Source organism: Agelaius tricolor, unplaced genomic scaffold (genome assembly GCF_023055355.1).
Source record: "Agelaius tricolor isolate 1412-34295 unplaced genomic scaffold, bAgeTri1.0.p SCAF_1, whole genome shotgun sequence".
Taxonomy (NCBI): Eukaryota; Metazoa; Chordata; class Aves; order Passeriformes; family Icteridae; genus Agelaius; species Agelaius tricolor.
Genome location: NW_027269261.1, coordinates 91573587 through 91599763, shown reverse-complemented (window position 1 = coordinate 91599763; position 26177 = coordinate 91573587). Strand labels below are relative to the sequence as shown.

General features: G+C 37.8%; 1 protein-coding gene across 11 annotated transcripts in view; it reads right to left on the bottom strand.

Annotated features, from left to right (window-relative positions):
• SNX14 (sorting nexin 14) overlaps nucleotides 1-23031 on the bottom strand; it is a 54155-nt gene extending 31124 nt beyond the window's left edge. For 3 of the 11 annotated variants that reach the window (XM_071443601.1, XM_071443611.1, XM_071443647.1), the window contains exons 1-15: nucleotides 22794-22994; nucleotides 22591-22711; nucleotides 21688-21761; nucleotides 21504-21582; nucleotides 14801-14844; nucleotides 10044-10131; nucleotides 6300-6384; nucleotides 3882-4038; nucleotides 3531-3606; nucleotides 2653-2697; nucleotides 2490-2570; nucleotides 2231-2345; nucleotides 1684-1839; nucleotides 1272-1396; nucleotides 154-212 (exon numbers count right to left, since the gene is read on the bottom strand). In XM_071443601.1, the coding sequence (XP_071299702.1) occupies nucleotides 154-212; nucleotides 1272-1396; nucleotides 1684-1839; nucleotides 2231-2345; nucleotides 2490-2570; nucleotides 2653-2697; nucleotides 3531-3606; nucleotides 3882-4038; nucleotides 6300-6384; nucleotides 10044-10131; nucleotides 14801-14844; nucleotides 21504-21582; nucleotides 21688-21761; nucleotides 22591-22711; nucleotides 22794-22933 (1445 nt within the window). In that variant the 5' untranslated portion in view covers nucleotides 22934-22994. Of the gene's footprint in view, nucleotides 1-153; nucleotides 213-1271; nucleotides 1397-1683; nucleotides 1840-2230; nucleotides 2346-2489; nucleotides 2571-2652; nucleotides 2698-3530; nucleotides 3607-3881; nucleotides 4039-6299; nucleotides 6385-9564; nucleotides 9844-10043; nucleotides 10132-14800; nucleotides 14845-21503; nucleotides 21583-21687; nucleotides 21765-22590; nucleotides 22712-22793 lie in introns of those variants that run through there. The other 8 variants (XM_071443630.1, XM_071443638.1, XM_071443586.1 and 5 more) reach the window with 7 other exon arrangements.
• Nucleotides 23032-26177: the final 3146 nt, after the last annotated feature.

The following is a 26177-nucleotide window of genomic DNA, read 5'->3' as shown; positions in this document are numbered from 1 at the left end:
TTAGTATGTAATTTGTTCACTTAAAAACAAAAAAGTAGAGCTAAAAATTTAGTCAAATTAATATCAGGCAATAACAAAATTCTTACAGTTTAATATTTTGATGTTTTAAATTAAAAATCAAAGAAAACCACTTAAAAGTTCTACCATACCTACCTGTTAAACTTCGAATTGCGGGTTGGTGACTCTGCTCCTCTTAAAAGGTGTCTGAAGTACTGTAGCAGACAGATAAGGTATCAAAGGAAACACTGGATTAATTGAGGTAAAGGCTACTGTGCAACAATATTGCAAAATTCAGGAAATGAGAACTGAAGGAAAATCCAAACTGACTATAATCTAGCAGTTAGAATTTTAATCTGGAAAAGGACAGACCATACAATAATCAATACATGAGACTACGACTACTTACTTAACCTTAGATAATCATGAGATTAAAACCACAAAGCAGAAATAAAAATTAAATTAAGCACCAAAATCCATGTCTACTCCTTGTTAAAAAATCAAGCCTTTTGAAGCATTACATCTATCATGTGAGAGATGACCATCAAAAGCATTTTTGAGAAATGTTCTTTTTATTAATGCCAAGTAAGGCAAGTACCCTGGACAAATCAATATATTCTGCCTCAAATAAATGCAAGAAGCTTAACACACCACCTGACTTACACACATAACCTTCTGAAAGGAACATGAATTCATACTCACTCCTGTGATTAAAGTGTGTCCTACTAGAAGGCCTTAGGCAGATAAAGTCAACCCTGTGCGGGGAATTCTTAAGGTGGCATTTAGAACCCAATCTCACAAGAATCTTAAATACCCTGTAAATTGCATTGAGTGATCTTCTTGAAAACAAACACCAGACTTTTAGCTGCAGGAATGCATAATGCTGAAAAAACCTAAATACAACTTTTGTATCTTTAAATATCGTTATATTATTAAAAGTAAATAAAGAGATTGAGTTCTACATCTATCAGGCAGATTATTTTAGCACCAAATTTGCAATCATAAAGATGGGGTGGAGAGGATTTTGGAATAGCTGTGATATACACAAAATATTACATCAAAAACATAAAATTTTCCTTTTATTCTGTGATTATGTGTTGGACTAGAATGAGTTTTATTTTCCTACTGAGAATGGTCCAGCCCTAGAATGTCAACTGAAGTGGAAAATGAAACCATATTTTTCAGTTCCACATACACGAGACTGTTGTAAATAGCGTACCCTAAAAAAATACAATCTCACTTTAAAGACTACTCTTCCAATCTTTCATGCTTACCTCATCACTGTGACAGAACATGGGAGTAAAAACATTCTCGAGCAGAGACAGGACGTGCTCATAAGCTTCAAACAGACAGCGCATAGTTTGAAGTTTCACAACATCCTTATATGGACCTTCAGCAACTATTAAAAAAAATTTAAGTATGAATAGAGAGAGATATACATAAGGCATATAAAGTTTATGTTTTCTCCTGGTCAGAGTTTGTGGTTATTTTGCAAGCTACTCCAAGTTTTATAAATAAAAATATAAATAAATTGACAAAACAAGGATTAAGCACAATATAGCGCAGCAATAATTTATAAAACTGGCAAAAAGAAGTGTGATGATATTCAACAAAATTTCTTTTCACTTTATTACAGAACGTTGTTTAAATTTCAATGTACATTATTCTTTTCGAATTCCAACTTACTTCTTTGAATCTCTTCCACAATGAACGGGTCAAATCTAATCTTGTCAATGCTTTCATCCAAACAGTACGTTTTATAAATTTTCTGTACTTCGTCATGAAGAGACATCTTTTCAGTATCTGATAGTTCTGGTCTCAAAATTCGGTCATTGAATTCCTCTGAGAAATAAAGGAAAGAAAACAGCATTTCTTGATCAACTTGGCAAACAAATAACATCTTGAAGCACCCTATAACATCAACTAATTTTCCAGTAGGTAAGTAATTTGCAAAACTTCAAAATTAAAAGAAACATAAGACAACCCAAAATCTGAGGTAATAAGGCAGCTGCCTTCTTACTAACTATAATTCAGATCTGTTAATAAAGTTATTACCAAAAATATATTGCAATTAGAAGAAATTATTCCTTATCACAGAAAGGATAAATTCATGAGGTTGTTCCTGGCATATGAATGATTTTTTCTTCCTAAATTACCCAGATGCAAATTGCAGTGTTCCATTAGAATGATTTCCATATCATCAAGTAACATCAGCGCATGTCTGTAATCTTACCCACAGCCAGGCAGAACTGCAGCACATGGACAGCCCCTTCCTGTTTCAGGAAGTTCATAAACCGAAATAAAAGGTCCTGCTGATCTCTGATCTCCTTTAGCTCCAGTTTCAGTACCTGAGTAGGTTAAAAATGCAGTAAGCCAACTTTCAAACTTGCAGTCAGCACATAAATAACACAAAGAGCTGTAGAACAAAATCAGCAAGTAAAGTAAAACACTTATTCAAAACAGGAAAGGAAATAAATGTTGCCTTTGCTTACAGATGGCTTTTTATTTCTTGGCTCAGCAAATTTCTGAAGGAATGGAACCAATGAAGAAGTAGGCTCAGTTGCTATCTCAGGCTGCAGAAAAAAATGACAACTGGGTAAGAAAGCTTCTTTCATGGGTGATCAAAATGCCACTTTTAACTTTGTCAGTACTCACTGGACTATCATCAATGAAGATCAGCAGTAAATGGTTGACAGTATCCTGCAAGAAACACAACACAATAAATAAGATTATTATTAAAGAAACTCAACAAAATAGATTAAAATAATTTCAATGCTATGTTTTACCCACGTTTAAACATGAGTATATTAATACTTTTAAAAAAGCAAAGCCTGGCAATACACGTTTGAGAACTGACCTTCAATGGTCTCAAGTTTTTACAAGTCAGGGAATTTCTGAAAAGACCTGCACAGAAATATTCTTTACCCAGTGGAAGAAAGAGTAAAAACACTTTGGAGGCCTACGTGCAGATCTAACAAACTAGTAATACTTCCACCCTACAGTACTTTCTGCTTGCAGCCAGGTGACGCCTGCATAAGCACTGCCATTCTGCCTATTAAATACATGCATATATGAAAACAAGGATGGCAGCGTTGCAGCTTTAGAAATAAATGCCCCCTGATTTGCAGAATTGAGGGGAAAAAATTGATTTCAATACAGTTGCAAAAAAAGCTGGTTACTAAGACTATAAAGATCCACAGAGCTAGAGTCCAAGTAATCAAGCCCTTTTTAAATGTAGCAATAGTAACTTGTAGATGTTTACATTTAGCACAGCATCCTCCCATTTGACAGCAGTTGTAATCCTTCACCGAAAAATACATTCTTGAGAGACCACACCAATACTGTTATTTCAGTCAGTTCACTGAGTTAATTCACATGAACAAACAAAAAAATTGGCCACAATATTCCTTTTTCTTTTATACAGTCAAATGCACAGCAAGTCATTGCACATAATTTGCTTTACCACAACATACTTAGTAGGTAAACAGTAATTTTGAATAAGTTAAGATTATTCTTGTGCTCCAAAGTCTTACAGGGTCAGCTAAGAAATCCATTGAGGGAAGGAAAACTGAACCTGGGAGAATCTCTCTAATCAGAAGGGCCAGGGATCTGAAAAGAAAATAGAAGAAAGAAAATAAAAATCCAAAGCAATATTAGATTACATAAATTTCTAAGTGAAGTTTCCAATTCTGTCATAAACTACTGGGAAATATTTTAGGATTTAATAATACCATAAGCAAGCTATTTTAAAGACAAATGCAAAAAAAAACATAAAAAAGGGGTAAGAAGGAAGATGACTGTGAAGTTCATTCTTTAACTTTCCAAAATGATTGTACTACATAATATGGAAACACTTTAAACACAATTCTAAGTAATTTATATACCTGCACTCTGTTGACTTTGGGGGCAAAATATAAGGAAAAAGAAGTTCAGTAAGTTTTCTCAAGTAGTGAAGTTCATCTCTTCGGCTTCTCAAAGCAACATGCAGTTCTGGTCCATATTCTTCTAAAGCAGCTTGCTGCAAAAATTCTGCATTTTTTACTGAAAGTAAAAAACAGCATTACAGAGTTGCTTTAGCTTTTTCTTACTGGTAAACAAAAGGCAATTGGTTGTTTGAGCTAAAAAGTTAGTATTTGTAGTACACACACAACTGCCAAAGGGATAAAATGGTGCAATTTCATAAAAGAACCTTGGCTTAGACTTTGAAGCCATGCTATATAAAAATAAAACCTCACACTGAAATAAGAATTCCTTCACCAAACAATTGCAGTTTGCATAGTATCCAGAATGCTTTCTCATTTATCATTATATATAAATATATATAAAATAATATAAACTTTTATTTATACATTCAGTTTATACATATATATATAAACTAAATATAAAAACTCAGCATCTGGATTCTCAAAAAAACTGCATCATGCAAAGTCTGCCTCTAATTGACTTTTTCCTGACCTTCTTCATGATCTCCATTTTTTTGGCCTATGACACAATTTGAAATCAACGTAAACTTTTACTCAATCCTGTAGTATCTGTTTCCTCCTTAGAACACTTAAAAACAAATGTGAAGGAGCATACATTTTAAACAGAGGGTGAATGAAGCCAAAACCTGCAGGAGGATCTGCTAGAGTACTGCCTCTTAAATTACAGTGGAATTGAAAGAATACGTTTTTATCAGATTAAAAACTATAGATATTAATTAGAAGCAACAATGTTACATTTCTTCAGATCACTTCAAAGGCAAGAACTGAGCTGCTATAAATCACACCTAGCTGAACTAGCAATGTGGCAGAGCCTCATGTCAACACCACCACCAGGCATAGTGAGGTATGTAATATATTCCTCAGCTACCCTCAAAGTTAAAGCTTATTCCCAGCAAATGAGAGAAACCTGCTGGCTTGGCCTTCACAGCCAAACCCATGAGTGGTATCAGCTGACAGAGGGGATGTAGGAATATACATCACCTGGTAAATTTGCCTAGCTGGTGACACTAAAAGCAGAGAGAAGGAATGCACCCTCTAGCGAGGGCAAGTAATGAATTGTGGAGGTGTCTGTGCCAATAGGAATTACTAAGCGAGGTAAGGGTAACAAGAGCAGGAGAAAAGGAAATACCTCCTAAAAGCAATCCACTTGAAAAGGATTTAGAAAATAAGGAGAAAAGGTTAGGCTCAACTAGCAACCAAAGCAGGGTCTGAAAGCTGCCTCTGAACCACATATTGTGGTAGCTGCTTTAGCAATGTTGACTAGAAAGTGCTACTAAAAGTAATTTTCAGTTGCTACTTCACATATCTACCCTTAGGAAACAAGTCTTTTTTTGTTTAAACACTGAGAAAAAATGGCTATATTTACAATTAAATACATTTGTACATTTAAAATACATTGTTGTACATTTAAAATACAGTTCTTTACTGCTAAAGAAAAGAATTTCTAACTCCTTGGTAGAAATCAAAGGAAACATGAAATTTGGCATAAACAGCACTGCAAGATTATCTCTATGTTGAAATTGCTGTTGTGCCATGAAAGACATCCAACATGATTAAACTATGTCTCATTACTCATCTTAATCATTAACACTACTCACAGGACCAATAGCATGTATTTATGGATATCAAGCAGACTTTTGGAGGGAAAGAAGAAAAGTTCATGACTCCAGTTAAAGTAAACATCAACACTTAAAAACTGAATGAAACCACATTTAGTAGATACAGCACTGTGGAACACAGCCAGTGAAAAAATAATAACAACAGCAAGTGCTTCCAAGTATTTCTTCTAAGTGTAGTTTAAATATAACTTTTACATTAGGCTTGTGAAGATACTCTTATCTTGGATAACAAATATGCTTTTGCTCAAAGTCTCTCCATGGCTTTTCAACATATTACAACTTCACTAATGCAGATTTCAAATCATTCTATCTACAAGAGCTATGAGGTACAGTACACAGATTTACAAATCCCTTCATCTACAACTGCTCATCTGGAACATAAAGGAAACACTTCAAGAAGCATTCCTAAATGATCTTGATTGCTCTAAATAGACAAAACCCATATTCCTGTTCACCTCCGTACAGAGAGAGAAATTTTGTATTTTTATTGTGGGGCAATAAAAATCAAAACAGATAATACAATTATGTACTTTTTCCCTATTTGCCTTCGCAACCACCAGAAGAAAAATGCATAAGGATCCCATTTTTAAAAAAAGAGGCCATAAGGATAAAAAGACAAAGTAATATAATCTCAAACATGCATAAAAGAATATTCATACTTGGCCTTTGAAACTGACAACATATTAAGTCTTGACATTACCTTTTTGCCTGGCCTTGGCTATTACTTCAATGTGTTTCATTGCTGCCTTGAGCATCTTCTTCGTTACAACCGTTGGAATGTCCACCTAAAGAATAATTTCGAAATCAAACCAAAACTGTTCTATTGCCCCCCAAAATTTATTACAGACAACCATCAAACAGTAATTTGCTTATATGTTCTGGTTTGAACCATAAAATGAACCATTAAGAAATAATCAAAAATTCTCTAGGTGCGCTTACAGTGTCCTCATTGTTCTGCCAAGGTATATAAAAGCACACAGAACTAAATGCCATAAACAACACAGTTAACACATTTATTGCCAACTCATTCCCATTATGTTTTTTTCATTGCAATAAATAAAGCAAGGCAGTGTGACTTTTGCGTCACAGTAGATGAAGCCCAGCTCCATGGGACGATTTGACCACCAACAAAAGGATCAAGTTAACTATGCTCTGCTTCTAACACCTGCATGCCTTAACACTCTGCAGTCGTGTCCACAAGGACTAAAACCAAAGAGAAACCTTCCTACGTACAGGCAGAAAAAAATGTCACCCCTCATGTGACAGAACCAAAAGAGAATTTGAGTTACACAGTCAAAAGACCATTAGTGCCAAAACCAAAACCATGTGATCATGAGCCAAACAAAAAAACATGTATGATTTAATAAAGGATTGTATTAGGGTCCTGCATTTCTATTTTCTTTGGTGGCTACAAAAATGGAAGGAGAACAATTCAGGCACAAATGACTTTGGGTTGCCTTAGCCCTGCTCCAAACAGGCTCTGATCACAGCGCTCATGGCTGTATCCAAGCTGGTGCTGAAAACCTCCTGAGTTGAACACAGTCACCTCCTCCAGCACCAGGGTGGCCCTCCCGTTGAACCTGCTCCACTTTCTTGTAAAGAAGAGCCCAAAACTGGATTAGTATCCTAGATGCCAACAGAAGAGCATCCAGTGAAGGCAGATAATCACTTCCTTGATTTTATCTGCTCCTGTCATTACAGCCCAAGATGCTGTTGGTGTTTTAAGCTGCCACTGATGGCTCATATTCAGCTCACAGCCTACTATGGGCCCAGGTCCTTTGCAGCAAGCACAGCTTCTCCCTGAAGCCAGTCAGTCCCCAGCCTGTAAGTTTCAAGGAATTCTTTATCACCTGCAACAGTTTTCACAGAAACTCATCTAGAAGGTGTTCACACTTTGCATCCTCTTTATTTTAAACAAGAGACACCTTAGAGATGCAAAAAAATACACCTGTAAGTGTTCAAAATCTAACAATTCCAAACAAGTTTCTTTCCTAATGGAGAAATCCCTCCTTGATACAGCATCTTGCCAGACAAGAAAGAGACAATGCAATTGCAAAGGCCACCAGAGCCAAGAGAAAAGTTGGTGTTTTTTTAATTCAATTGTACAAGGAGAATATTGCATATTCCTGCACACTCCCCTATAATATTTGAGGTGCACAGCTATGACCTGACCTGGCCAGCCCCGACAAGCCAGTACAATTGACTGGAGCCGCCTAAAAGTGAGGTCAGCTCCTGTTTACAAGCACAAAAGGACAAGCTTCTGCTTATCAATGGAAAACCCTGCCTTTTGTGCCTCACATTCCAACAGTAATTTCTAGAAATTAAGAGTTTCCTATGGCATATAAGGATAGGGCAGTGTTTCTTCCTGCAGAGGTACTCAAAGAGCACAGACAAGGGACTTGTTATCAACACTGCAGCACACACTGTGAACTTTTGTCAAAAACGTCAATCAGATGCAAGGTTATCTATACCACCCCCTACTAAGGCATGGTATAACTCTACCCTTTCCCTTCAAAATCCATAACCAATCCAAAAATGGCCTCAGCAAGGAAAATCCAGATTTGAAATATTTCAGCATACATATTAGAGTTGACTGGCCTGAAGTGCTTCTAACTTAATTCAACATGCTTTGATCTAGGCAGCTTTAAACAGAAAACAAAAGCAGTCCTTTCATTAAAGCAATTTGTAATTTTAAGTCTCAATTCAAAAGTAGAATATTGTTTGGCAAAAAAATTATAAAGATATAATCTAAAAAAATGGAAAAAGCCTGTGTTTTCTTACACAATTCTTCCTTAATTTAAACATTTTATCTCTATTAGCTAGAACTATTGCTTTCAAGCATTTAATAATAAATCCAAAACAGAGTACAGCTGCTTGGCAAGATATACAACTATTTTATTATTCAAATGATGATGATGAATTTCTCCTCTGTGTATGCATTTCTGTGATTAACTTTATTTTGTAGGTCTCCCGACAGTGCTTAATACTGGCATATGTCTTGATTGTTTGTTGCACATACTGCCTACCCAGAGAACTGAAGAGACTAAATGTAAATCCTCACCGTCAAAGGCAGAGATTGTAAATTAGCACTCTACTTCAAGGTGCTGTAAACTCACTTGAGATATCCCAATCAATGGCTCATTACATGATCAATAGAGGAGACATGGTCACTTTCTGAGTCAACAATGGATCCATGCACAATGCAACTAACACCAGCAAGTATTACAACTCCAAATTAAATTTTAAGACCTTGGTTTAGATTTTCACTTTGAAGCTTTACTCCACTTTCACACCTCCATACAATGTCTGTGCTACACAGACATTTCCTCATCTTCTCCTGTGTCCATTTTAAAAAGTAACATGCCTGATTTAGAGTAAACAAGAAAGTCATCTGGATTTGATATGTAAGAAGGAGAGAATCACACTGTTAATAAGTCATGACAGGGTACGTGTACAACTTGTAGCTCAGAAAAAATGCTGTTAGTAAGGAGGGGGGAAAAAGACACATATTTATGGTAGTGGCTCCAACAGAGAGGCCAGCACTGACTAATTCTGGAAATTGAGTTAGCAACACTTTATGCTCAGAACAGCCAAATAGTTAGAAGCAGTTCCTGTGAAACAGGCTTGGAGCACTTTACCAGGAAATAGCTGTGCTGTTAAAAAGAGAGCACGCAGAAAAAAAAGGATATGCTAATAGATTAAACACATCAAATAAAAAGTATGTGCTAATAGATTAAACACATCAAATAAAAAGTATGTGCTAATAGATTAAACACAGCAAATAAAAACGTTTAACCTTTAGCACTCAAAATGCTCCCGAAGAACTGCATTAATGTAAGAACCACATCTGTTTTAATTCTTACAGTAACCTGGTCACCTAATGACAATCTATTCTTTATAGACAATGTAAGGGCCTTGTTTGCATTTTAAGAAGACAAGCAAGCAGAAGCTATAACACAGCTCACCATTTCCTGGTAGGTTTTTTTCAGTCATTCTCAAAATGGTTTCCACTTGGATTAAGTCACCAAAAGACAGCTAAAAGATCACAAGGTTTTAATAATGCCTTGCACTGGTGTAATAAATATATCCATTTGCAAGAACTGGGAAAAGGTTTGAGTCACAAGGGACCTTCACAGATCACTTATTCCAATCCCCTGCCATGGCAGGGACATCTTTCACTGGAACAGGTTGCTCAAAGCCATATTCAACACAATGCTGAACACTTCAAATGATGAATCTTCAGAGATGGTTTAACACTAGGAAGGGAATAAGTTCCAGAAAGATGGGGCAGAGACCACAAAGAAATAACTTGGATGTTTAGAAACAACCTACAACATAGGGCTGACTTAGGAATCACAATTAAAAAAAAATAAAGAACTCACAAGAGATGGACATTAATTAATTCTGATGGAAAACCAAGACTAATACCTTTAAGTCACCTTACCTTGTGAATTCTCCGAACTAAGACAGATGCAAAAAACCGTAGTGTCCCTCTCAGTTCATCCACTGAGGACTCATCATCAGTAATATTTCTGCAGTGTTTCAAAGCATGGCATATGAGAAAACAGAATAAAATAAATTTCTATTAATCCAACCACAATACATTTGGCACTATTAAAAGCATAAGAGCATTCAACAGTGATACTTCAGCTGAATGAACTGAAATGAAAGCTACCAGAGAGTCAGCAGTCTTTTGTCTGAGGAAAATACACAGCATTCCCACAATGTCTCTCCACACAACAGCTTAAGAAAAATGTCAGGAAATTGTAATGATATACCAATTCCTGCTATCATATACTATCTGCACAATTTTGACTGAGTAAAATCTAACCTAGTTTCTACATATGGAAACACATCCAAACTCAACAGTATAAAGGAAATTGAAATTATTTAAAGTGGCTTCTGCTTGGAAGCAAAGAAGAATTTAAATAGATTTCCAAATCGCTATGTCAAAATATCATCCAAACTTTTAGTCCGGCTTGCCAGTTTCCATCCACTGCAATAAAATATGTTCAGTGAAAACTCACAGTAAAAATAATTAAATGTGATTCAGGAAGAAAAATACCTAAATCCATTACTTTTTTGGAAAATTGAATGAAAACAGGAAATATACTAAGTCTGAGATGAAGAAACTGCATCTAAACTGAGTGAAAAAAGATCACAATGCCAGCATTCCACAAAATGCAAGCAAAAACCAAAAATCTATCTGTTATTAATATGAACTTCAGAGCATGACTAATATATTGGTAAAACTGAACTATAACAGCTGAATAATGACAAAATAAAGGAAGTTGCATCCAGTTTTAACTAATGATTATATGCAAGAACCATCACACATTTTGGTGATAAATTAGTATAGTAAGTAGAAATATTACTTTCATTAGAAAAGAACACTACAAGCAAGAACAGGACATTTAAAAATAATTTTTAAAATTATGCATAAAACATTTTATATTATTCACTATCCAACTTTTAAAGCACTTTTAGCCTGGGTTACAGAACATTCAAAGGCATGTTGATGATGAACAATCAGGTAAATATACTAGAGATACCAGTGACCTGAGAGTCAAAGTATGTAACTAATTGCACGAGAAAAGAAAACACCTCAAAGACAGCAGCCTGGCACAAGAAACACAATTATCCTCCAACTGCTAATCACATGCAGATAAGAACACTGTAGGGGAAAGTTTGGTTTAAGATCAGCAGCTGATATTTTATAAGCAATATGGTTAGAAAATACCCACATTGTCAAAGGGATTAGCATTGCCAAGGAGTTAGCAAACTGATTGCATTAAGGTATTACTAGCATTTGACAGACAGGAAGATACATGAAGTAATTTGGACGAAGAAGTTGTTATTTTATTGACAGTTGGATAACCAGTATCTTGGCTAGCTCAACTTGGACACAACCTTATGCCACATATTCTCACAACAGATTTGCAGAGACATTCTTTTAATCACCAGCAGACTGAAGACTGGCGAAAAAAACATCACGAACCTGTAAAATGTCACATCTCCAGTGATTCAGGGGAAAGTCCAAATAACCCTCTTGGAAACATTTTAAAAGCTGGCTGTGTTTTCCCAGAACTTTAGGAATATCAACTGTAAACAGTTACAGAGTCTAATGTCTCAAGAGAGATACACCCAACTGCTATTGCACGCAAAGCCTTACGGGATCCACTGATAAATGAAAATCATATACAAATAACAAAGTGATATTTTTCCTCTGTGTGTCAATTATTCTTACAAAACTTGGCTAACTCCTTTCAAAAAGATGTAGAAAATAAGTCACAAGCTAATAAAAATGTTCAGCTATGGTTTGTAACTCAACAAAAATTCTAAATTTTTCTTGCATTACTTGCATTTAAAAAGAACTTTCATTTAAAATAGAAGCAGCTCCACATGTGAAAACACTGTGTTTAATCACCATCAAAGAAAAATGTTTTCATAGTAACGTATCACAAAAATGTGGTAATTACTGAATTCTGTCCTAATCTGAGAGAACTGGAGTTGAAGTACCATCAATGACCAAAAATATTTAGTAAGCAAGAGTGACCCATTCAAACTTTAAACTCTATTTAAAATAAGGTCAGTATAAGCAAGATATTATATAGTCTTGCTGTACAGCATAAGCAATAGACTTAGACCTGTGTTTTGTAGCTCTACAAACTTGGCATTACTTACAACTATGTTTGATTCGTCTCATACAGTTGAAAAAAAAACTTAATATAACCAGCACAAATACTTTGAAAAATAAAAAACAAAAATGCACATAGGAATAATGACCTATTTCAGTAGAATTCAATGGGTTTTAAGCACTAACCCTCATTCCCCTAAAGTGGTCCAAATTTAGGACCTGCTTAAATTTTAACCTGCTAATAAAAAATTAGAAATTCTTACACCATTTATTAATGAAACAAAGATAAACCAGCTTTTATATGCTTATAGCACTTTTCTTTCTAAGCAAAAATTCCATGATTTTATCTTGCAACACACCCTGGAAACATAACACTTCCCTGGCTTCTGACTGAGATACATCCTGGTAACACTAACGTCCAAGACAGCATCAGTTGGCACAGCACATAAAACAAAAAACAAGGTCTTTTAAAAAATACATAAATAAAAAAATTAAAAAATAGGTAGCTTCTGTGCAAAATCCATTCACATGAAAGGCAGAGCAGCTAGCCCAAGGAATTATGCCCAAACTTTTCCATGCAAAGGAACGTAGCCAAGTGTTTTAGCAGCCTATCTGTCAAGTATGAATTGCCTGCTAGTGCTCACCCAGCCACACTGCTAAATAAGGAGAGCGTGGAGCAAAGGCTCTGGGAAGAATTAACCTGAGTTAGGTTTATTTGCTCAGAAAACAAACATGCCCTGGATGCATGAATTCTATTTCTCAAGTGATGTGAGCTCTGCCAACAGTGCAGGTACAACTAGAGTAGGAAAAATCAGAGCTGACATGCTCTACAAGCCAGCTCTCAAACTATGGCACACAGACAAAGTTCAGGTCTCCCTGCACAACCCCTGCTGGAAACACCTTAATGTCAAGATTAAATAGGGTCAGATCTGACATTACTACTGTTAAACTGAAACCAGTAAGCCTTTCAGGACCAAGATGCTTCCTGTAGAATTGCTTGGACATCACAGCACTCACTGTAGATCACTGAACTCCTGGTATTTCAGGTTCACTTGAACCTGAAATTTAACAACCTTCAGGCTGTTAGATTTCATCAGCATGGTGTGAATTTACAGAACTAGCTCAAAATCCAGAGGTACAGCCATGCAGAACTCAAGACAGGGCAGGAACACCTACACTGCTCAGCAGAGGGCAAGATGGAGCACAATGGAGGCTGGTTGGCTTCATACAAGGTGTATTTTACACTGCATTTCTAACTGTACATTATAGATATAGTGAATTATTATCCCCACCACACGATGTATTCCAGACTTCCACTGCCTTGGGTATCAGAGAGGTAAGTAATTGGTGGAAGCCAAGTTTTCTTGTCAGTCCATAACAAAGACATTAAAGACACTTTCCACCAGCCAAGAAAAAACTGTTCTCCAATCATGCAATATAGGAGATGGTTGCCTTACATTTGTTACTTTCTCAACAACCCAACAGAATATGCTCTAGTTTTCTGTATTTGAAAATTTAAAACCTCAAGGTTTCCAACTTGCATTCACAACACATGGTGCTAAAGCTCCCTCTGCTGTTTGCATCAGCAGTGAAGTTTTACACTTCAGCATATTCAACACACAAAGTTAGAGATGTGCAGGTATTGGCCACAATCAAAACCCAAAGGGCAAAGAAGTCTCAACAGTAAATTTTGGGTCCCAGAGACAGAAAAAAATCCAAATGACACAGAGTAAAAATAAAAGAAAGCATACTTTTTTTAGGACAAATTGAACTTTCCATTCAATGAAAAAGTCAAATTCAGAATTAAGGTAAGATGTTGTTTTAACACATTAATGCCAGCATTATCAGTTATAATATTTTAATATTTTAATATCAAATATTTTAATATCTTCTTACAAAGTATTGCAAAGCACTATAATATATATATAAAAGTACAAGAAGAAAACCTGAAAAAAAAAAAAACAACACAGAAAAAATAATCAGCCATAGTCTTTTCTTTATTCACTATTTAATAGTTATTTACACAGCACTAGTCTATTCAGCACAACATAATCACCGACAGTCTTAAAAGTTGGAAATTTATGAGATGATGTTCAAGAAGTTGGCCATAGGTAGTTGATATATCTTTTCTTTAAAACCCTGCAAAGTTTGTTGTTTGGTTGGTTTTTTTTTTAAGCAATGTGATAGATCAGTATGCTTCTAATCTGGAAGTAAACTTCAAAGGTAGTGACAGGTTGAATTTTCACATAGATTTTCATCAATCTGTATTTAGTTCCAAGTAAGAGTTTTTATGTTCATCTCAAAATGAACATAAAAAAATAGACAATCTAAAAGTGGTTTTAGGATGAAATCCGAATTTCAGAACCACCTCTATTATAACTAAACTATCAAAAGATCTGTTCTACTCTGCTAAGAGACAGTAAAACAATGATTCCTAGCACTCAAAAGGGTCCTTTATCTTTCACTAAGGAAACAGAAATGTTTATTTTCAGGTGTCAACTTCTTAAACAGGTTGATACATATTTATGATATTAAAAATAGTAACTTTTAGGTAAAGCTCGTACCTGTACCATGGATAAATAAAGTTTTCCAGCACCAATTCAAGCACCTGTGCAGAACAAAGACAACCATGTTACAAAATAAACAGTTTACTACAAATCTCTGTTAGAAGAGTTAACATCACAAACACCTTCCAAAACTCATAGGACATCATTTATACGTGATAAAACATAAAAATGTGTAAGTTGTGATCCTGTTGCTAGATCAACCATTTTGCATCGTAATCAGTACTTTGGGCAAGTAACATCACAGTGATGCTTTCATCAGATATCAACACAAAACATCTGCCACAAGTACTATCAGTAACATGAAGCACAGTGTCACGACCGCTGTCAGGCAAATGCTACAAAAACTGTAATCTTACCTTAAACAGCCCATCCCTAAATTTTCAGATCAGTCCCTGTTCTTTTCTGACATAGCATGGAGTGTCCCACAGGCACAGTTACATACTACCCTTACACCCACCTCCATCCTTTTACACCCAAACCTCCATCTTCAAGATGGGACAGTCATTCCTGCATGCTCACCACTCTCAAAGTAAAAGAAGAGTCATAAATAGCAATTCCTATGCAAGCCATCCATAACAAGGAAAAGACAGAAGGATGCAGTTTTCTTAAGATTCCTCTTCCTTCAGTATAGCCCCAAGATATCACCCACACTACCTTCTCCCACTGCAACTTATCCCTCAATTTGAATCAGGGTTTTAGAGATCAGTTTATCCCCAACAGCATCAATGCTGATGAGGGGAGTAAGAGAGAATACATGCTGCTATGTGAGGGTGCTCAGCCATGTTCTGCTGAAGGAAAGGTTTTTCAAAGCCACTGTGTACAAAGAAAAATGTGAAGTCTGTTAGAAAGGAAAGCTGAATGTAACAGCTGATATACAACTGTCATTCATGAGAATAAGTGCTACTCTTCTTACAAGATGTGCTGCTGCACTCATTCACACTGCAAGAATTCAAGACTTACTAAATTTATACTATCTTTAGGGCACTACATGCCTCTGCTCCTCTCATGATTATAAAAGCATACTCAATAAAAAACACACATGGCCTTTTTAATTCTTCTCAACCCTTCAGACCTGAGCAGCTCATGAATACTCTTTTTCTGTCTTCACTAGTAAGAATATCACCTACTCAGATTGGATAAGATACTTTCTCTTTTCTAACTGTTCCACTTCAGTGATTTTCTTCCCCTCTCTCTGAAGAGATGTCTTGCAGCTTGGGATAATATTAGATGTCTGTGTTATGGACCACACAAAGTCATCAGTGTCTTTTCTCCTACCCTTATGTGCTACAGCAGTAATAGATCTCAAAACTGTAATACCATCATGTGCTAATGATGGATGGGTAAACTAAATGTTTTATCATGTTGTCATGTGACATCCCCACCCCCCATCTCGTATTTCCATTTATAAGCAGGTGGAAGGGTAAGGGAAATGACAACAGATGCTTCAATTCCCAGTCTAGAAGAAATTAAGAAATCCCAAGGAACATTCTATGGAAGTCAATCTTCAGACAATAGAAAGGAGACCTCATCCAGCTCCAGTCAGCAATCACAGGCCATTGGCCTTAAAAGCAGTATATTAAACTACTTAAACCAATTTCCCTGATGCCTTCCACAGCACTGCCACTACATAAGCCACAATTTACTCCACAGAAATCTCAGTCTCACAGGTATGGTGACACTATTTTTCTTCATGCAGAGTTTCTAACAAAATAAACCTCTTTCAAGGCTCAAAGTGCACTCTTCAGAAGAAATGCATTACAGAAAGCTTGCAAAAAAATCAATCTGTCTATTAAAGGAGCCCTTTTCCTTCTTCCTCCACTTTTCCTCTGTGCTTCCCCATCAGGAGCAACAGCAGCAGAGCATCTTCTGTTTGGAGTGGAAAGTGCACTTGCAGAGCCTTCAAGCACAGAAAAGTGCATTCAAAGGTATACAATGAACTCCTCTTGAAACAGCTTTCTTCATTTATGACTACTATTTTTGAACTGAGAGCCTGTCTATCAAGCTTTCCATAAATGTGCCACTAAAAATTCAGTTCATGAGATGCTAACATAACTTATTGGCCCTCTCTTCCTCTACAGTCCTATAGAGGCCTCTGAAGGCACTTGAAGAATTGTTTCCAGCAGAGAGAGATCTGATCCTTACTGCTGCCTGAGCAAAACACAGTTCTGAGATTCATCTTCCCACGGATATTAAATAAGCAAGGAAAGTAAAAAAAGGTGCAAAACCTGATGACCCTTCCCACTCAAAAGTGGAAGACAAAGTCTCCTTCAGATTCATCCCATGTTGTAGTAACTGAGCCCCAGCTGAACCATTTTACAGACTTGCCAGTGTTTCTCTTCCACAGCCACACTGTAAGTGCAAGCTTTATGGTACTGTTTCCATGGAACACTGCAGACAATCCCACCAGGCAAAGACACAGAGACAGCATGCACAGAGACAGACAACTAACTCAAAATACACTTTTCACTGGAGTCCATTTATTGCTGGTCAAGGTATCAGGAGGGAAGACACGTTCTACTAGGACTCAGGTTACCTATATGGCCCTAATAAAACATGTGTGGGCACAGAAAGCAGCCCCTACTTGCAAATTAATTAAACACATGGCATGGCAGAGGCAGTTAAGTATGATGCTCCATTCCACCAAGGTGTTGAACAGAAGTTAAAGCAGAGCTGCTGTGTGAAATCATCCCTACTGCAAAACTGGAAGTGCTCAAGAAGTAATAAGCCACTGACTGCCACTAACTGGATTTCAAGGCATGTAGTCCATACTGGTTTTCCTTCAACCCTATCAGCATTCCAGACTGTATCAGTGCAATTGTGCTTGACAGAAAAAAGTTGGCCACATCATCCACTGCACTTTCATGAAGCACTGGGGAAGCAGGACATGTGTACCCACTTCCATTCTATCAAGAACAAAAATATTATTCAGGCTCAATTGCTCACACTTCACACATGCCAATGAAGTAGATGAGATACCTAAAAAATGACAGCTAATGATAAGCCATTTCCTTGTCTATAAAGTATTATCCTCCAGTTTGAAATACAAATGATGAGTCATTTCATTTAAAGCCTACCTATTTTTCAAGCATTTTGCAAAATGACTGGTTCTACAATGCGTGGGCAGCTTGGAATTGGAAAAAGATTACAAGTGTAAAACCAAATACAGCAGGGAGCACTATAAGGAGCAGCTGAATTAAAAAAAAAAAAAAAAAAAAAAAGACAAATTATTTTCTAGCATGCACTACAACACTGCAAGCTAGTCAGTCTTTGCTGCTGAGACAAGCTTTTTGGGGACTGCCACACAACTGACCCCAATTGTCAGGAGGAGGAACTGTGCAGACAAATGATGCTGAATCAGTAGCAGGTCAGAACTACCAGGCCCTATCAGAACAGAAAGAAGCAAGGATTTGATACATAAACAATTATAAAGCCTTAAAAGACAGCACAACCTGACAGCTGAGGCCACTTTCTGGTGGTAGAACACGCCATTCCAATAAGAAAGCATACAGTCCATTGTGCTACTGCAAGAGCTCAGGACTTGCAAAGAGCACATTCAGGCAACAACTGATTTCTTGTCAGGCATTTGTCTATTTCTTGCTTTTAGAAAACAACAACAACAACAAAAAAAAAAACCCACAAAAACAAAACAAGAAAAAAAACAAAAAAAAAAAAAACCTCTAGTTCCATAATTGAGTCAAAACCCTGAGAAGAATTAAATGAGATCAAAAGACAGCAGCACCTTGATCCAGTGAGACTTTTTCACCATGCTGATAAAGAGTAGCTGAGCAGCTTTCCACAGATTTGACTTGCAACCGTCCCTCACAGAGCAAAAATGAGATTGTAGAGAAAAAGATGAATTCATTACCAGAACAACAGGATTAAATTCTCTTTTATACAATCTATAGCACCTGGATTATACACAATGTAAAACTGACCAACTGATATCATGTCCTAATTCAAAAAGAAAGAAAACATTGAAGAAACAAGCATAATGCAAAATGGATTAGAAACTGGAAACAAAATTATACTTAGGTCACTGCATTATTTTTGTGCAGGATGCAGCCCAAATTATAAAATATTGATGGATGCATGGTTGAGACAGCTTAGCATTCAATTATAACAAACAAACTTGGGGGGAAGAATGTCCAGGCACAGGTGTTGTTATTCTTCTAAACCACACACAGCAGCTGAATCGACTAAAACAAGGCTGCAAATGATTAAGAATTTGCAAAGTGAGACAAACTATCATCACAACCCAAGACAGAAAAATTCATACTTGTGAGGAAAACTTGGATTTCTTCTGATTTGAGTGTGTATTAAATTATTCTGAAAGCACTTGAAAAACACAAGCTTGAAGGCTATGCACCTGGCTCAAATTAGAAACATTTGGAAATGAGGATATTGCTAAAATTCTTCAAGCTGCAAAAAAATAACTAGAAAAATAAAAACATAATAAAAAATTCCAAAATTATTCCAAGTATTTGAAGAAACTGCTTTTTAGAAACAGACTACACTCTGCACTCCTTTAGAATCTAATTAACCTTATTCAATTCACACTGTATCAGCTTCTCTCTAATGTATGACTAACCCACAAAAGAAAATAAGAGCAGTCTCTCCTTCCAACCTGAAGCAGGCTATCCAATTCCAGACCAGCATTACATGCTGCATCCTCAGAACAGGTGGTGAAGAGGAATATGGTGTGGGCAGAACTCCTTGCTACCCTTTTAAAGAGTACAGAAGAGCTGCAGTGAGGAACCATGCAATGAGATGGTTCTCATCCCAAACAGTATCTGTCCAACACAGGTGAAAAAGGTGACTCACACTACTTGTTTGGGCTAACTGAGGAGGGTGACCATGGCTCGATGCCCTGGGAAGGTCCAGAACCCAGGCCTGGCTCTTCCCTCCAGGTAAGCATACAAAGGAGGTAAAGGAATGAGAAGCATGGCCATGGATACACATGACCCACACCTGCAGTGCTAAATAAAGCAGGGCCTGGGACGTGCCACTGAAGTGAAAAGTAACAGCAAAGAAAAGGCCACTATTTCGGTAAAAGCAGAACTACAGCAATCACACAGAAAATGCCAAGAAGATAACTGTGGTATCTACTCATATCACTTGCAAAGAGATACTACAAAGAATGTTTTTAGCATCAAATTCCCATTTAAGCCAAACAAGAAAATTTCCAGTTTTTCAGCATCTACAACATCCTTGGTTAGACTGCCCCAGCTATTTGGTACCACAAATCCTAAAAATATTAAATGCACAGAAGGATTTATTTTACATTCTATTATTAAAGCAAGAGTCTATTGAAATTCTATTCAGCAATATTGTAATTTTAATACAGTTAAACTTATTTTAAAAATAAATTAAGTAACTTCAAAAGAATAAATGTTTATTTCTGAAATCACAGAAGAAGTTACTTATTCAACTAGAGGAAGTCAACAAGCTGTTACCTGTTCTTTTTAAAACACATTTCTCAACTGTCCATGCCTTCCGTAACGTTTTCATTCTCCTCCCACTCTTTCAGTGGGCCATGCTTGGGACAATGTCCCTCAGAGCTGAACTGAAGTGTCAGCTTATACCACAGACACACATGGCTCTGACTTCACACACCATGCTGCTAATTGCAAGAACTGACACACAAAAACTGACTCACTCCTGCCATGCCAGTTGTTCATCCTCCTACCACAGAATTCCAAAGTTGGAATTCTAAATAAATGGATATTAACCTACATATGTGCTTGTGTATTTTCCTAGCTTCAAAAAACACAAAGCTTATCTGTTTAGCTCCATATACATTTCTTCAATTACTAATCAAGGAAATAAACAAAAAACCAAGCCCAACAAAAAACTGCTCCTCAAACAGCTCTTTTTTTAAAGAGATTAGAACAAAACAAAATTTCTCTATTTACAGTCTTACTACAAAAGATACATATGCTGTTATTCTTTGAGTAAATTCAGCAATTTCTTTTTAAATACAGGTTTTGTTACAGCTTTATCTGATGACTTTAAATAGATTCATGGAATGGTTTGGGTTGGAAGGGACCTGAAAGATCATCCAGTTCCCACCCCCTGCCATGGGCAGGGACACCTTCCACTTGGCCAGGTTGCTCCATCCCACCTGGCCTCAAACACTTCCAGGGACAGGGCAACCAAAAGCTCTCTAGGCAACCTGTTCCAGCACCTCACCATGCTCACAGTAAAGAATTTCTTCTTAATATCTAATCTAAACCTACTCTGTCAGTTTGAATCCATTCCCCCATGCTCTTGTAATTTTTTCCATCTTTCTTGTAGGCTCCCTACCATCAAATTCTCATCTTCATTACAGAACTTTTGTCATTGGATCAAATCACCTTTCACCCTCAACTCCAAGAAACTAAGCAGGCTGAAATCCTTCATTTTTATGACTCAGACATCTCAATTTTAACTGGAAAAATTATTCAATTTTTCCATTATTCTTCTCAATTTATGCAGACGTGTTCTAGGTGCACTGCTACACAAGCAGTCCATGTTTAAAAGCAGGCCATCTTGGCTCCCTGCTCCCAGCAAACACTCCTTTGACTTGACTTTTACTTGAACAAGTTAAAATACCTGCAAGGTACATCTGAACCATCTAGTGAACCAGAAGCAAAAGGTTTCAAAGACACGTCATAAAAACCCACAGAATTTTAATGTACTGAAGAAACAATGCACCAATTACCTCTGAAAGTGATGCATCAACCTTGGAAGGCACTTTCAGATCCAGCCACGGCTGATAGTTTTCCAGAAGCAAAGTAGGTCTGTAGGAGAGCATGGAGAAGTTTATGTAACAATGTGCAGTTGACAGGTTCCTACCGCGATGTGTCAAAGGGCAGCAGTACCAAGCTGCCACGGATGTAATTTACCTGTGCCTCTTGCATTTGACCTTGCCACACACAGCACAACTGTGACCACGGGGAAACAGCTCCGGCAATTCCAACTGCTAAGAGATTTGGACAAGCTTACATTCTCCAAAATGATGACTCTATTAATGTAGCGAAACATTTGTACATTTCCTTTCATAGCATACTATTACAGAGAACTGAATAAAGACAAACTTATTCTTCCAGCAGGAAAACAAGATAACAAAGCATAGCATGAGAAACAACTGAATCTCAAAAGAAAAATCGCTTCCACTGAAACAAAGTGAGAGGACACAGATATTCCTTCAAATCTCCGCTCACCTTCCTGTACATTAATCAGTCTAGTAACAGACAAGATGGTTTTTCTGCCTTACTCATAGCCTTGAACTATTGCCACTATACCCTTTTAGCCCTATGAAATTCTATTTTGAATTAAGTTAGAAAAGAGCAATTTGCTTTGGGAATATTTTTCTTTTTGAAGTGCAGTACTGCTTAGAGAATTTTGATTACAGTGAGCAAAGACTCACCACTGGCCTGCCAAAAGGAGAGCATCTCTAGAATAGAAAAAGCCCCCTTAAAGGAGCAAACAACAATATAGTTTCTCCACCGCCTGCTACTGAAATACTCAAAATGTACAATGAGAGAGGCAGGAAGCAACATCCTTGGACACCCCGACAACCGGCCTTGCAGCCATACGTGGATTTGACGGGACTATGCAGAAACACGCGAAGAATTCAAAGTATTAACCATCATCTATTTGCCACAAAACACCTGTCAGCAGGAGTGTGCGAGCTGTACTGACGCACAATATCTCTGAAAGCAGCTAGGCTTACACAATAATTGCTACTCCACATAGATTCTTATCGTATTTTTAAAAAGCACAAGACTCTTCGCAGGCATATTTACCTTGGGTTTATATTTTATTGTGAACAGAAAATTGGGCAGGAGGGAGTCCGGTCCCAAGGAACAGTAGAAGGTGACGACCCCAGCCACGAAGGACCAGAAGACCATCAGAACATGAAGATACCTTACAGACAAACAGGAAGGAAAAGCCGCTGCGTGAGAAGGCGCAGCGCCGCCCGCGCCCGGCTCCCCGCCCGCCCGCTTACCGGTTCAGGAGGAGGGTGGCGGTGCCCAGCCCCAGGAGGAGGCAGCAGGAGAGCGGGTACTGCCGGCAGGTCTCCCGCAGCCCCTCGGCGCCCCGCAGCCGCCGCAGCAGCCGCCGCCCGGCCGCCCGCACGCCCCCCATGGCGGCCGCTGCCCGCGCCGGCCGGGCCGGAGGCAGGGCCGCTTCCGCTGCCGGCGCCCGCTGATGGCGGCGAGGCCGCGACGGGCCCGCCTCAGGGGCCGCCGGGGCGGGGACGGCGGCGGGGGAGGAGCGGTGCCCGCGGAGCCGGGAGCGGCGTCCCTGCAGCCCGGCCGTGGCATTTGCAGCTGCGCCGTGTCACGTAGCGTGCTACGCACTGCAAATAGAAGGGCTCTGATGACAGCAAGCTTACCTCGTTATAAATACTTGGGTTCTGGACAACAAGGGTTTCCCAGCGCCAAGCGGCCAAAAAGTCTACGTCTGATTAAATGCTCTATATTTGGATGATGACTGAACTAAATCATTCAGTGACTGGAACACTAAAACCCTATAAACACCACTCAAAGTTTCATATATCGGCTGTAAAGAAAAGGAACAGGGTAGGAAATGTAGTAAGATCCCGCCTATACTCTTGTAAGTATACAAGAGTAAGACATTGAAAACAGAGGAATTGTAGAATGTAGTTTATTGCTAGCGAGAAGAATTTAAAGCCAACTTCACACGAATAACACCTTCAGTTACAGTGTAAGCCACAAGCTTTCAAACCGCTCGAGTGCTTTCAGCAGCTCTGTAGTTACGCAGCCTTATGAAACTCAACGCTCTGCTAATAAGACACGGCTGCTTGTGGGTGTATCAGTTCAATGGGCAAAATGGAACAACTTCTGGGAGCTCGTACCCATAAAGGGGATTCTAAGTGCAAGTATGAAGGAAACCTGCTCAGAAAGAGATGCCCGCTTTTAGTTGTTTGAGAAGTTGTTGTTGCCTTGTATGTCCATTCGCACGAGCCCCGCACAGGCACACTGGGCACACTGAAAAAGTGAGGGCACATGAAATACTGAAATACATCTGTTCAGATGAGCCATGTTTACAAATCTTCACTGAGATCCTCTGCAACTACGCTGTTAAGAAAATACTGGTATTTGGAGGGTGAGTCAGCATCTAGAAATTGAAATCCGAAAACAGCTCTCAGAATCTTTGCTCGGATGCTTTGTCAGTTTACGCAACACTTCCCTTGACCTCTCCAGTAGGTGAAACGCTGCAGCTCGACTTCAGTATGTTGACCTTTCTCAGAGTGCTTGGCAAAAGCCCAGGGTCAGCTTGAATTTCTTTAAGAGTCTCTGCGCAGTATTATTTCATGTCAGTCCACATTTTCTAGAAGAAAAAACCAAGGTGCATTCACATAGCAAATCTCCTATGTACAGCCTATTCAGAGGAAATCAATTTTCCTAAGATGCATTTTTTTGTTATCAGCTTACTTTATCCTCAGCTTTACTGCTGGTGATTTTTAGTCACTTATCTTGAAATGCTTTTAACAAGGAGTAACTTCTAAAAATCTGTAATTCTTACAATATTTCATGAGGATGCCACAGCATAGCATATCTGTAACACAGGAAGTGACTTGCACAGCGAACCAACTTAAGTCAAACTTCTGCTTCCATTTGCATTCTCTCCTTCAGGTAAAGTTTCTTCAGTTTATAGCTTCATTGTTCAGAATTGTGTTTATTTACTGTAAAGTTGCCACATTCACATCTGGCACTAATTGTACCTCATTATCTTAGAAACTGTGCAATTTCCTTCACAGACTTTACATCTGCTGGGCAGACACAACAAACTGCTTTATCCCATCCTGCTCTGCTGGAGACAGCAGTGTTGGCATTGCCCATTACCCTCTGTCACTACAGACAGGCCCCTAGATTGTTCTGGTACACTGAAAGACTAAGCAGATGTTTGTTTTTCAACAAAATAAAACTATAGAAGAACAAAAGGGAACTGCTGACAACATCAAGCTTTTCAAAATTCTTTGAGAAATAAGAACTTTATCCATTCCCTGGAAACAGCAAGATTTGAATAGCAAGGCTCTGAAGTAATGTGGTCAGGATTGGGTTATTCTGGACAGATTTTATTTTAGTATTTAAAATGTAAAAGGATCTTTCACTGATCATACAAGTCATCTTGTGGAGTCAGTTCTCCCTGGTTTGGGGTTTAGGCTATGTTTTCTTTGATGGCAGGAGAAGCTTGGCTATTCTAGCATTTAAGAAGTATATTAGAGCAGATTTTCAACAACCTGAAATATAAAATTTCAATTCTTGGTTAAGTAACATCAGTTATTAGGCTGAGATTGTATTTATCAAAGTGCTTCTTTATTTACCTTAAAAATGCATTTTTAAAATAACCCAGACAGTGAACTGTAATAAACAGATTCTCACCAGTTAATTGCATTTTATTTATTCTGCAAGTCTGCTTTTGCTCTTTTCAAGGCCTTACATAGTTCTCTCTTTCAAGGATACAGTTGTCAAGGCTAATTAACAATATATAATCCTTCATATTTACTCAAAAATAATGATTGTTATAATTATTCCTCACAAGTCCTGTTCATTTTGTGGGCCCTTTCCAAGAGGCTTAAAAAGAAGGCTTCATATTAACCTTTAACTACAATCATTTAGCAGAAAACTCTAGAGAACATTTATTTTTAATATTCAGCAAATAGCTAAGCTTAAGTAAAGAAGTGAAACTGAAGTTGGCCCGTCAGATCCCAAGAAAGGCAAGCATTAGTAGGCTCTTTGTACTTGACTTTTTCAAATTCAAAACTTAAAGAATATCCACCAACAGTTATTGGTTTCCACCTGAGATGATCCAGGTGTAAGCAACAAATGTAAGGTGAAAACTGCCCTTTAGCAGTACTTTCTGGGCTTTAAAAGAACACTGAAACTCCAGGGAAGGGACAGCTGACCATTTGCTGCACATTTCTGGTTTGGGTAGAACTAGCACTTTGAAAAGCAAAATTAGCTTTATTGTTATAAATACAGTTATATTCATTTGTCTGTTAATGAGTTAACAAACTGTTCATAGTGTAGATTTATGGCATTTGGAAGTCATATCCAATATCCACACCGACCCAGGCTTGCCAGCTGTATGGAAATGTGTGCTGCCTGTAGTTGTAGGTCTTGGATTTGCTTCCTGGATCACATGCTGACCCTCAGTATGACCACATTAAAGCAAACTGGATGAGTAAGTGATAACCTGGGCCAGAAGCACCTGCTCAATACAGCAATAGGGACTTTGGGTTCCTGGATAAAATCCCTCACAAGTTTTCTTCTAGACAAATGGGAGAATTCAGCTGCTGCAGTAAGGAGCAAAATGGCAGGTGGGAGGGAGAAATGGTTTAAGATGTGTGAAACATTTTGTA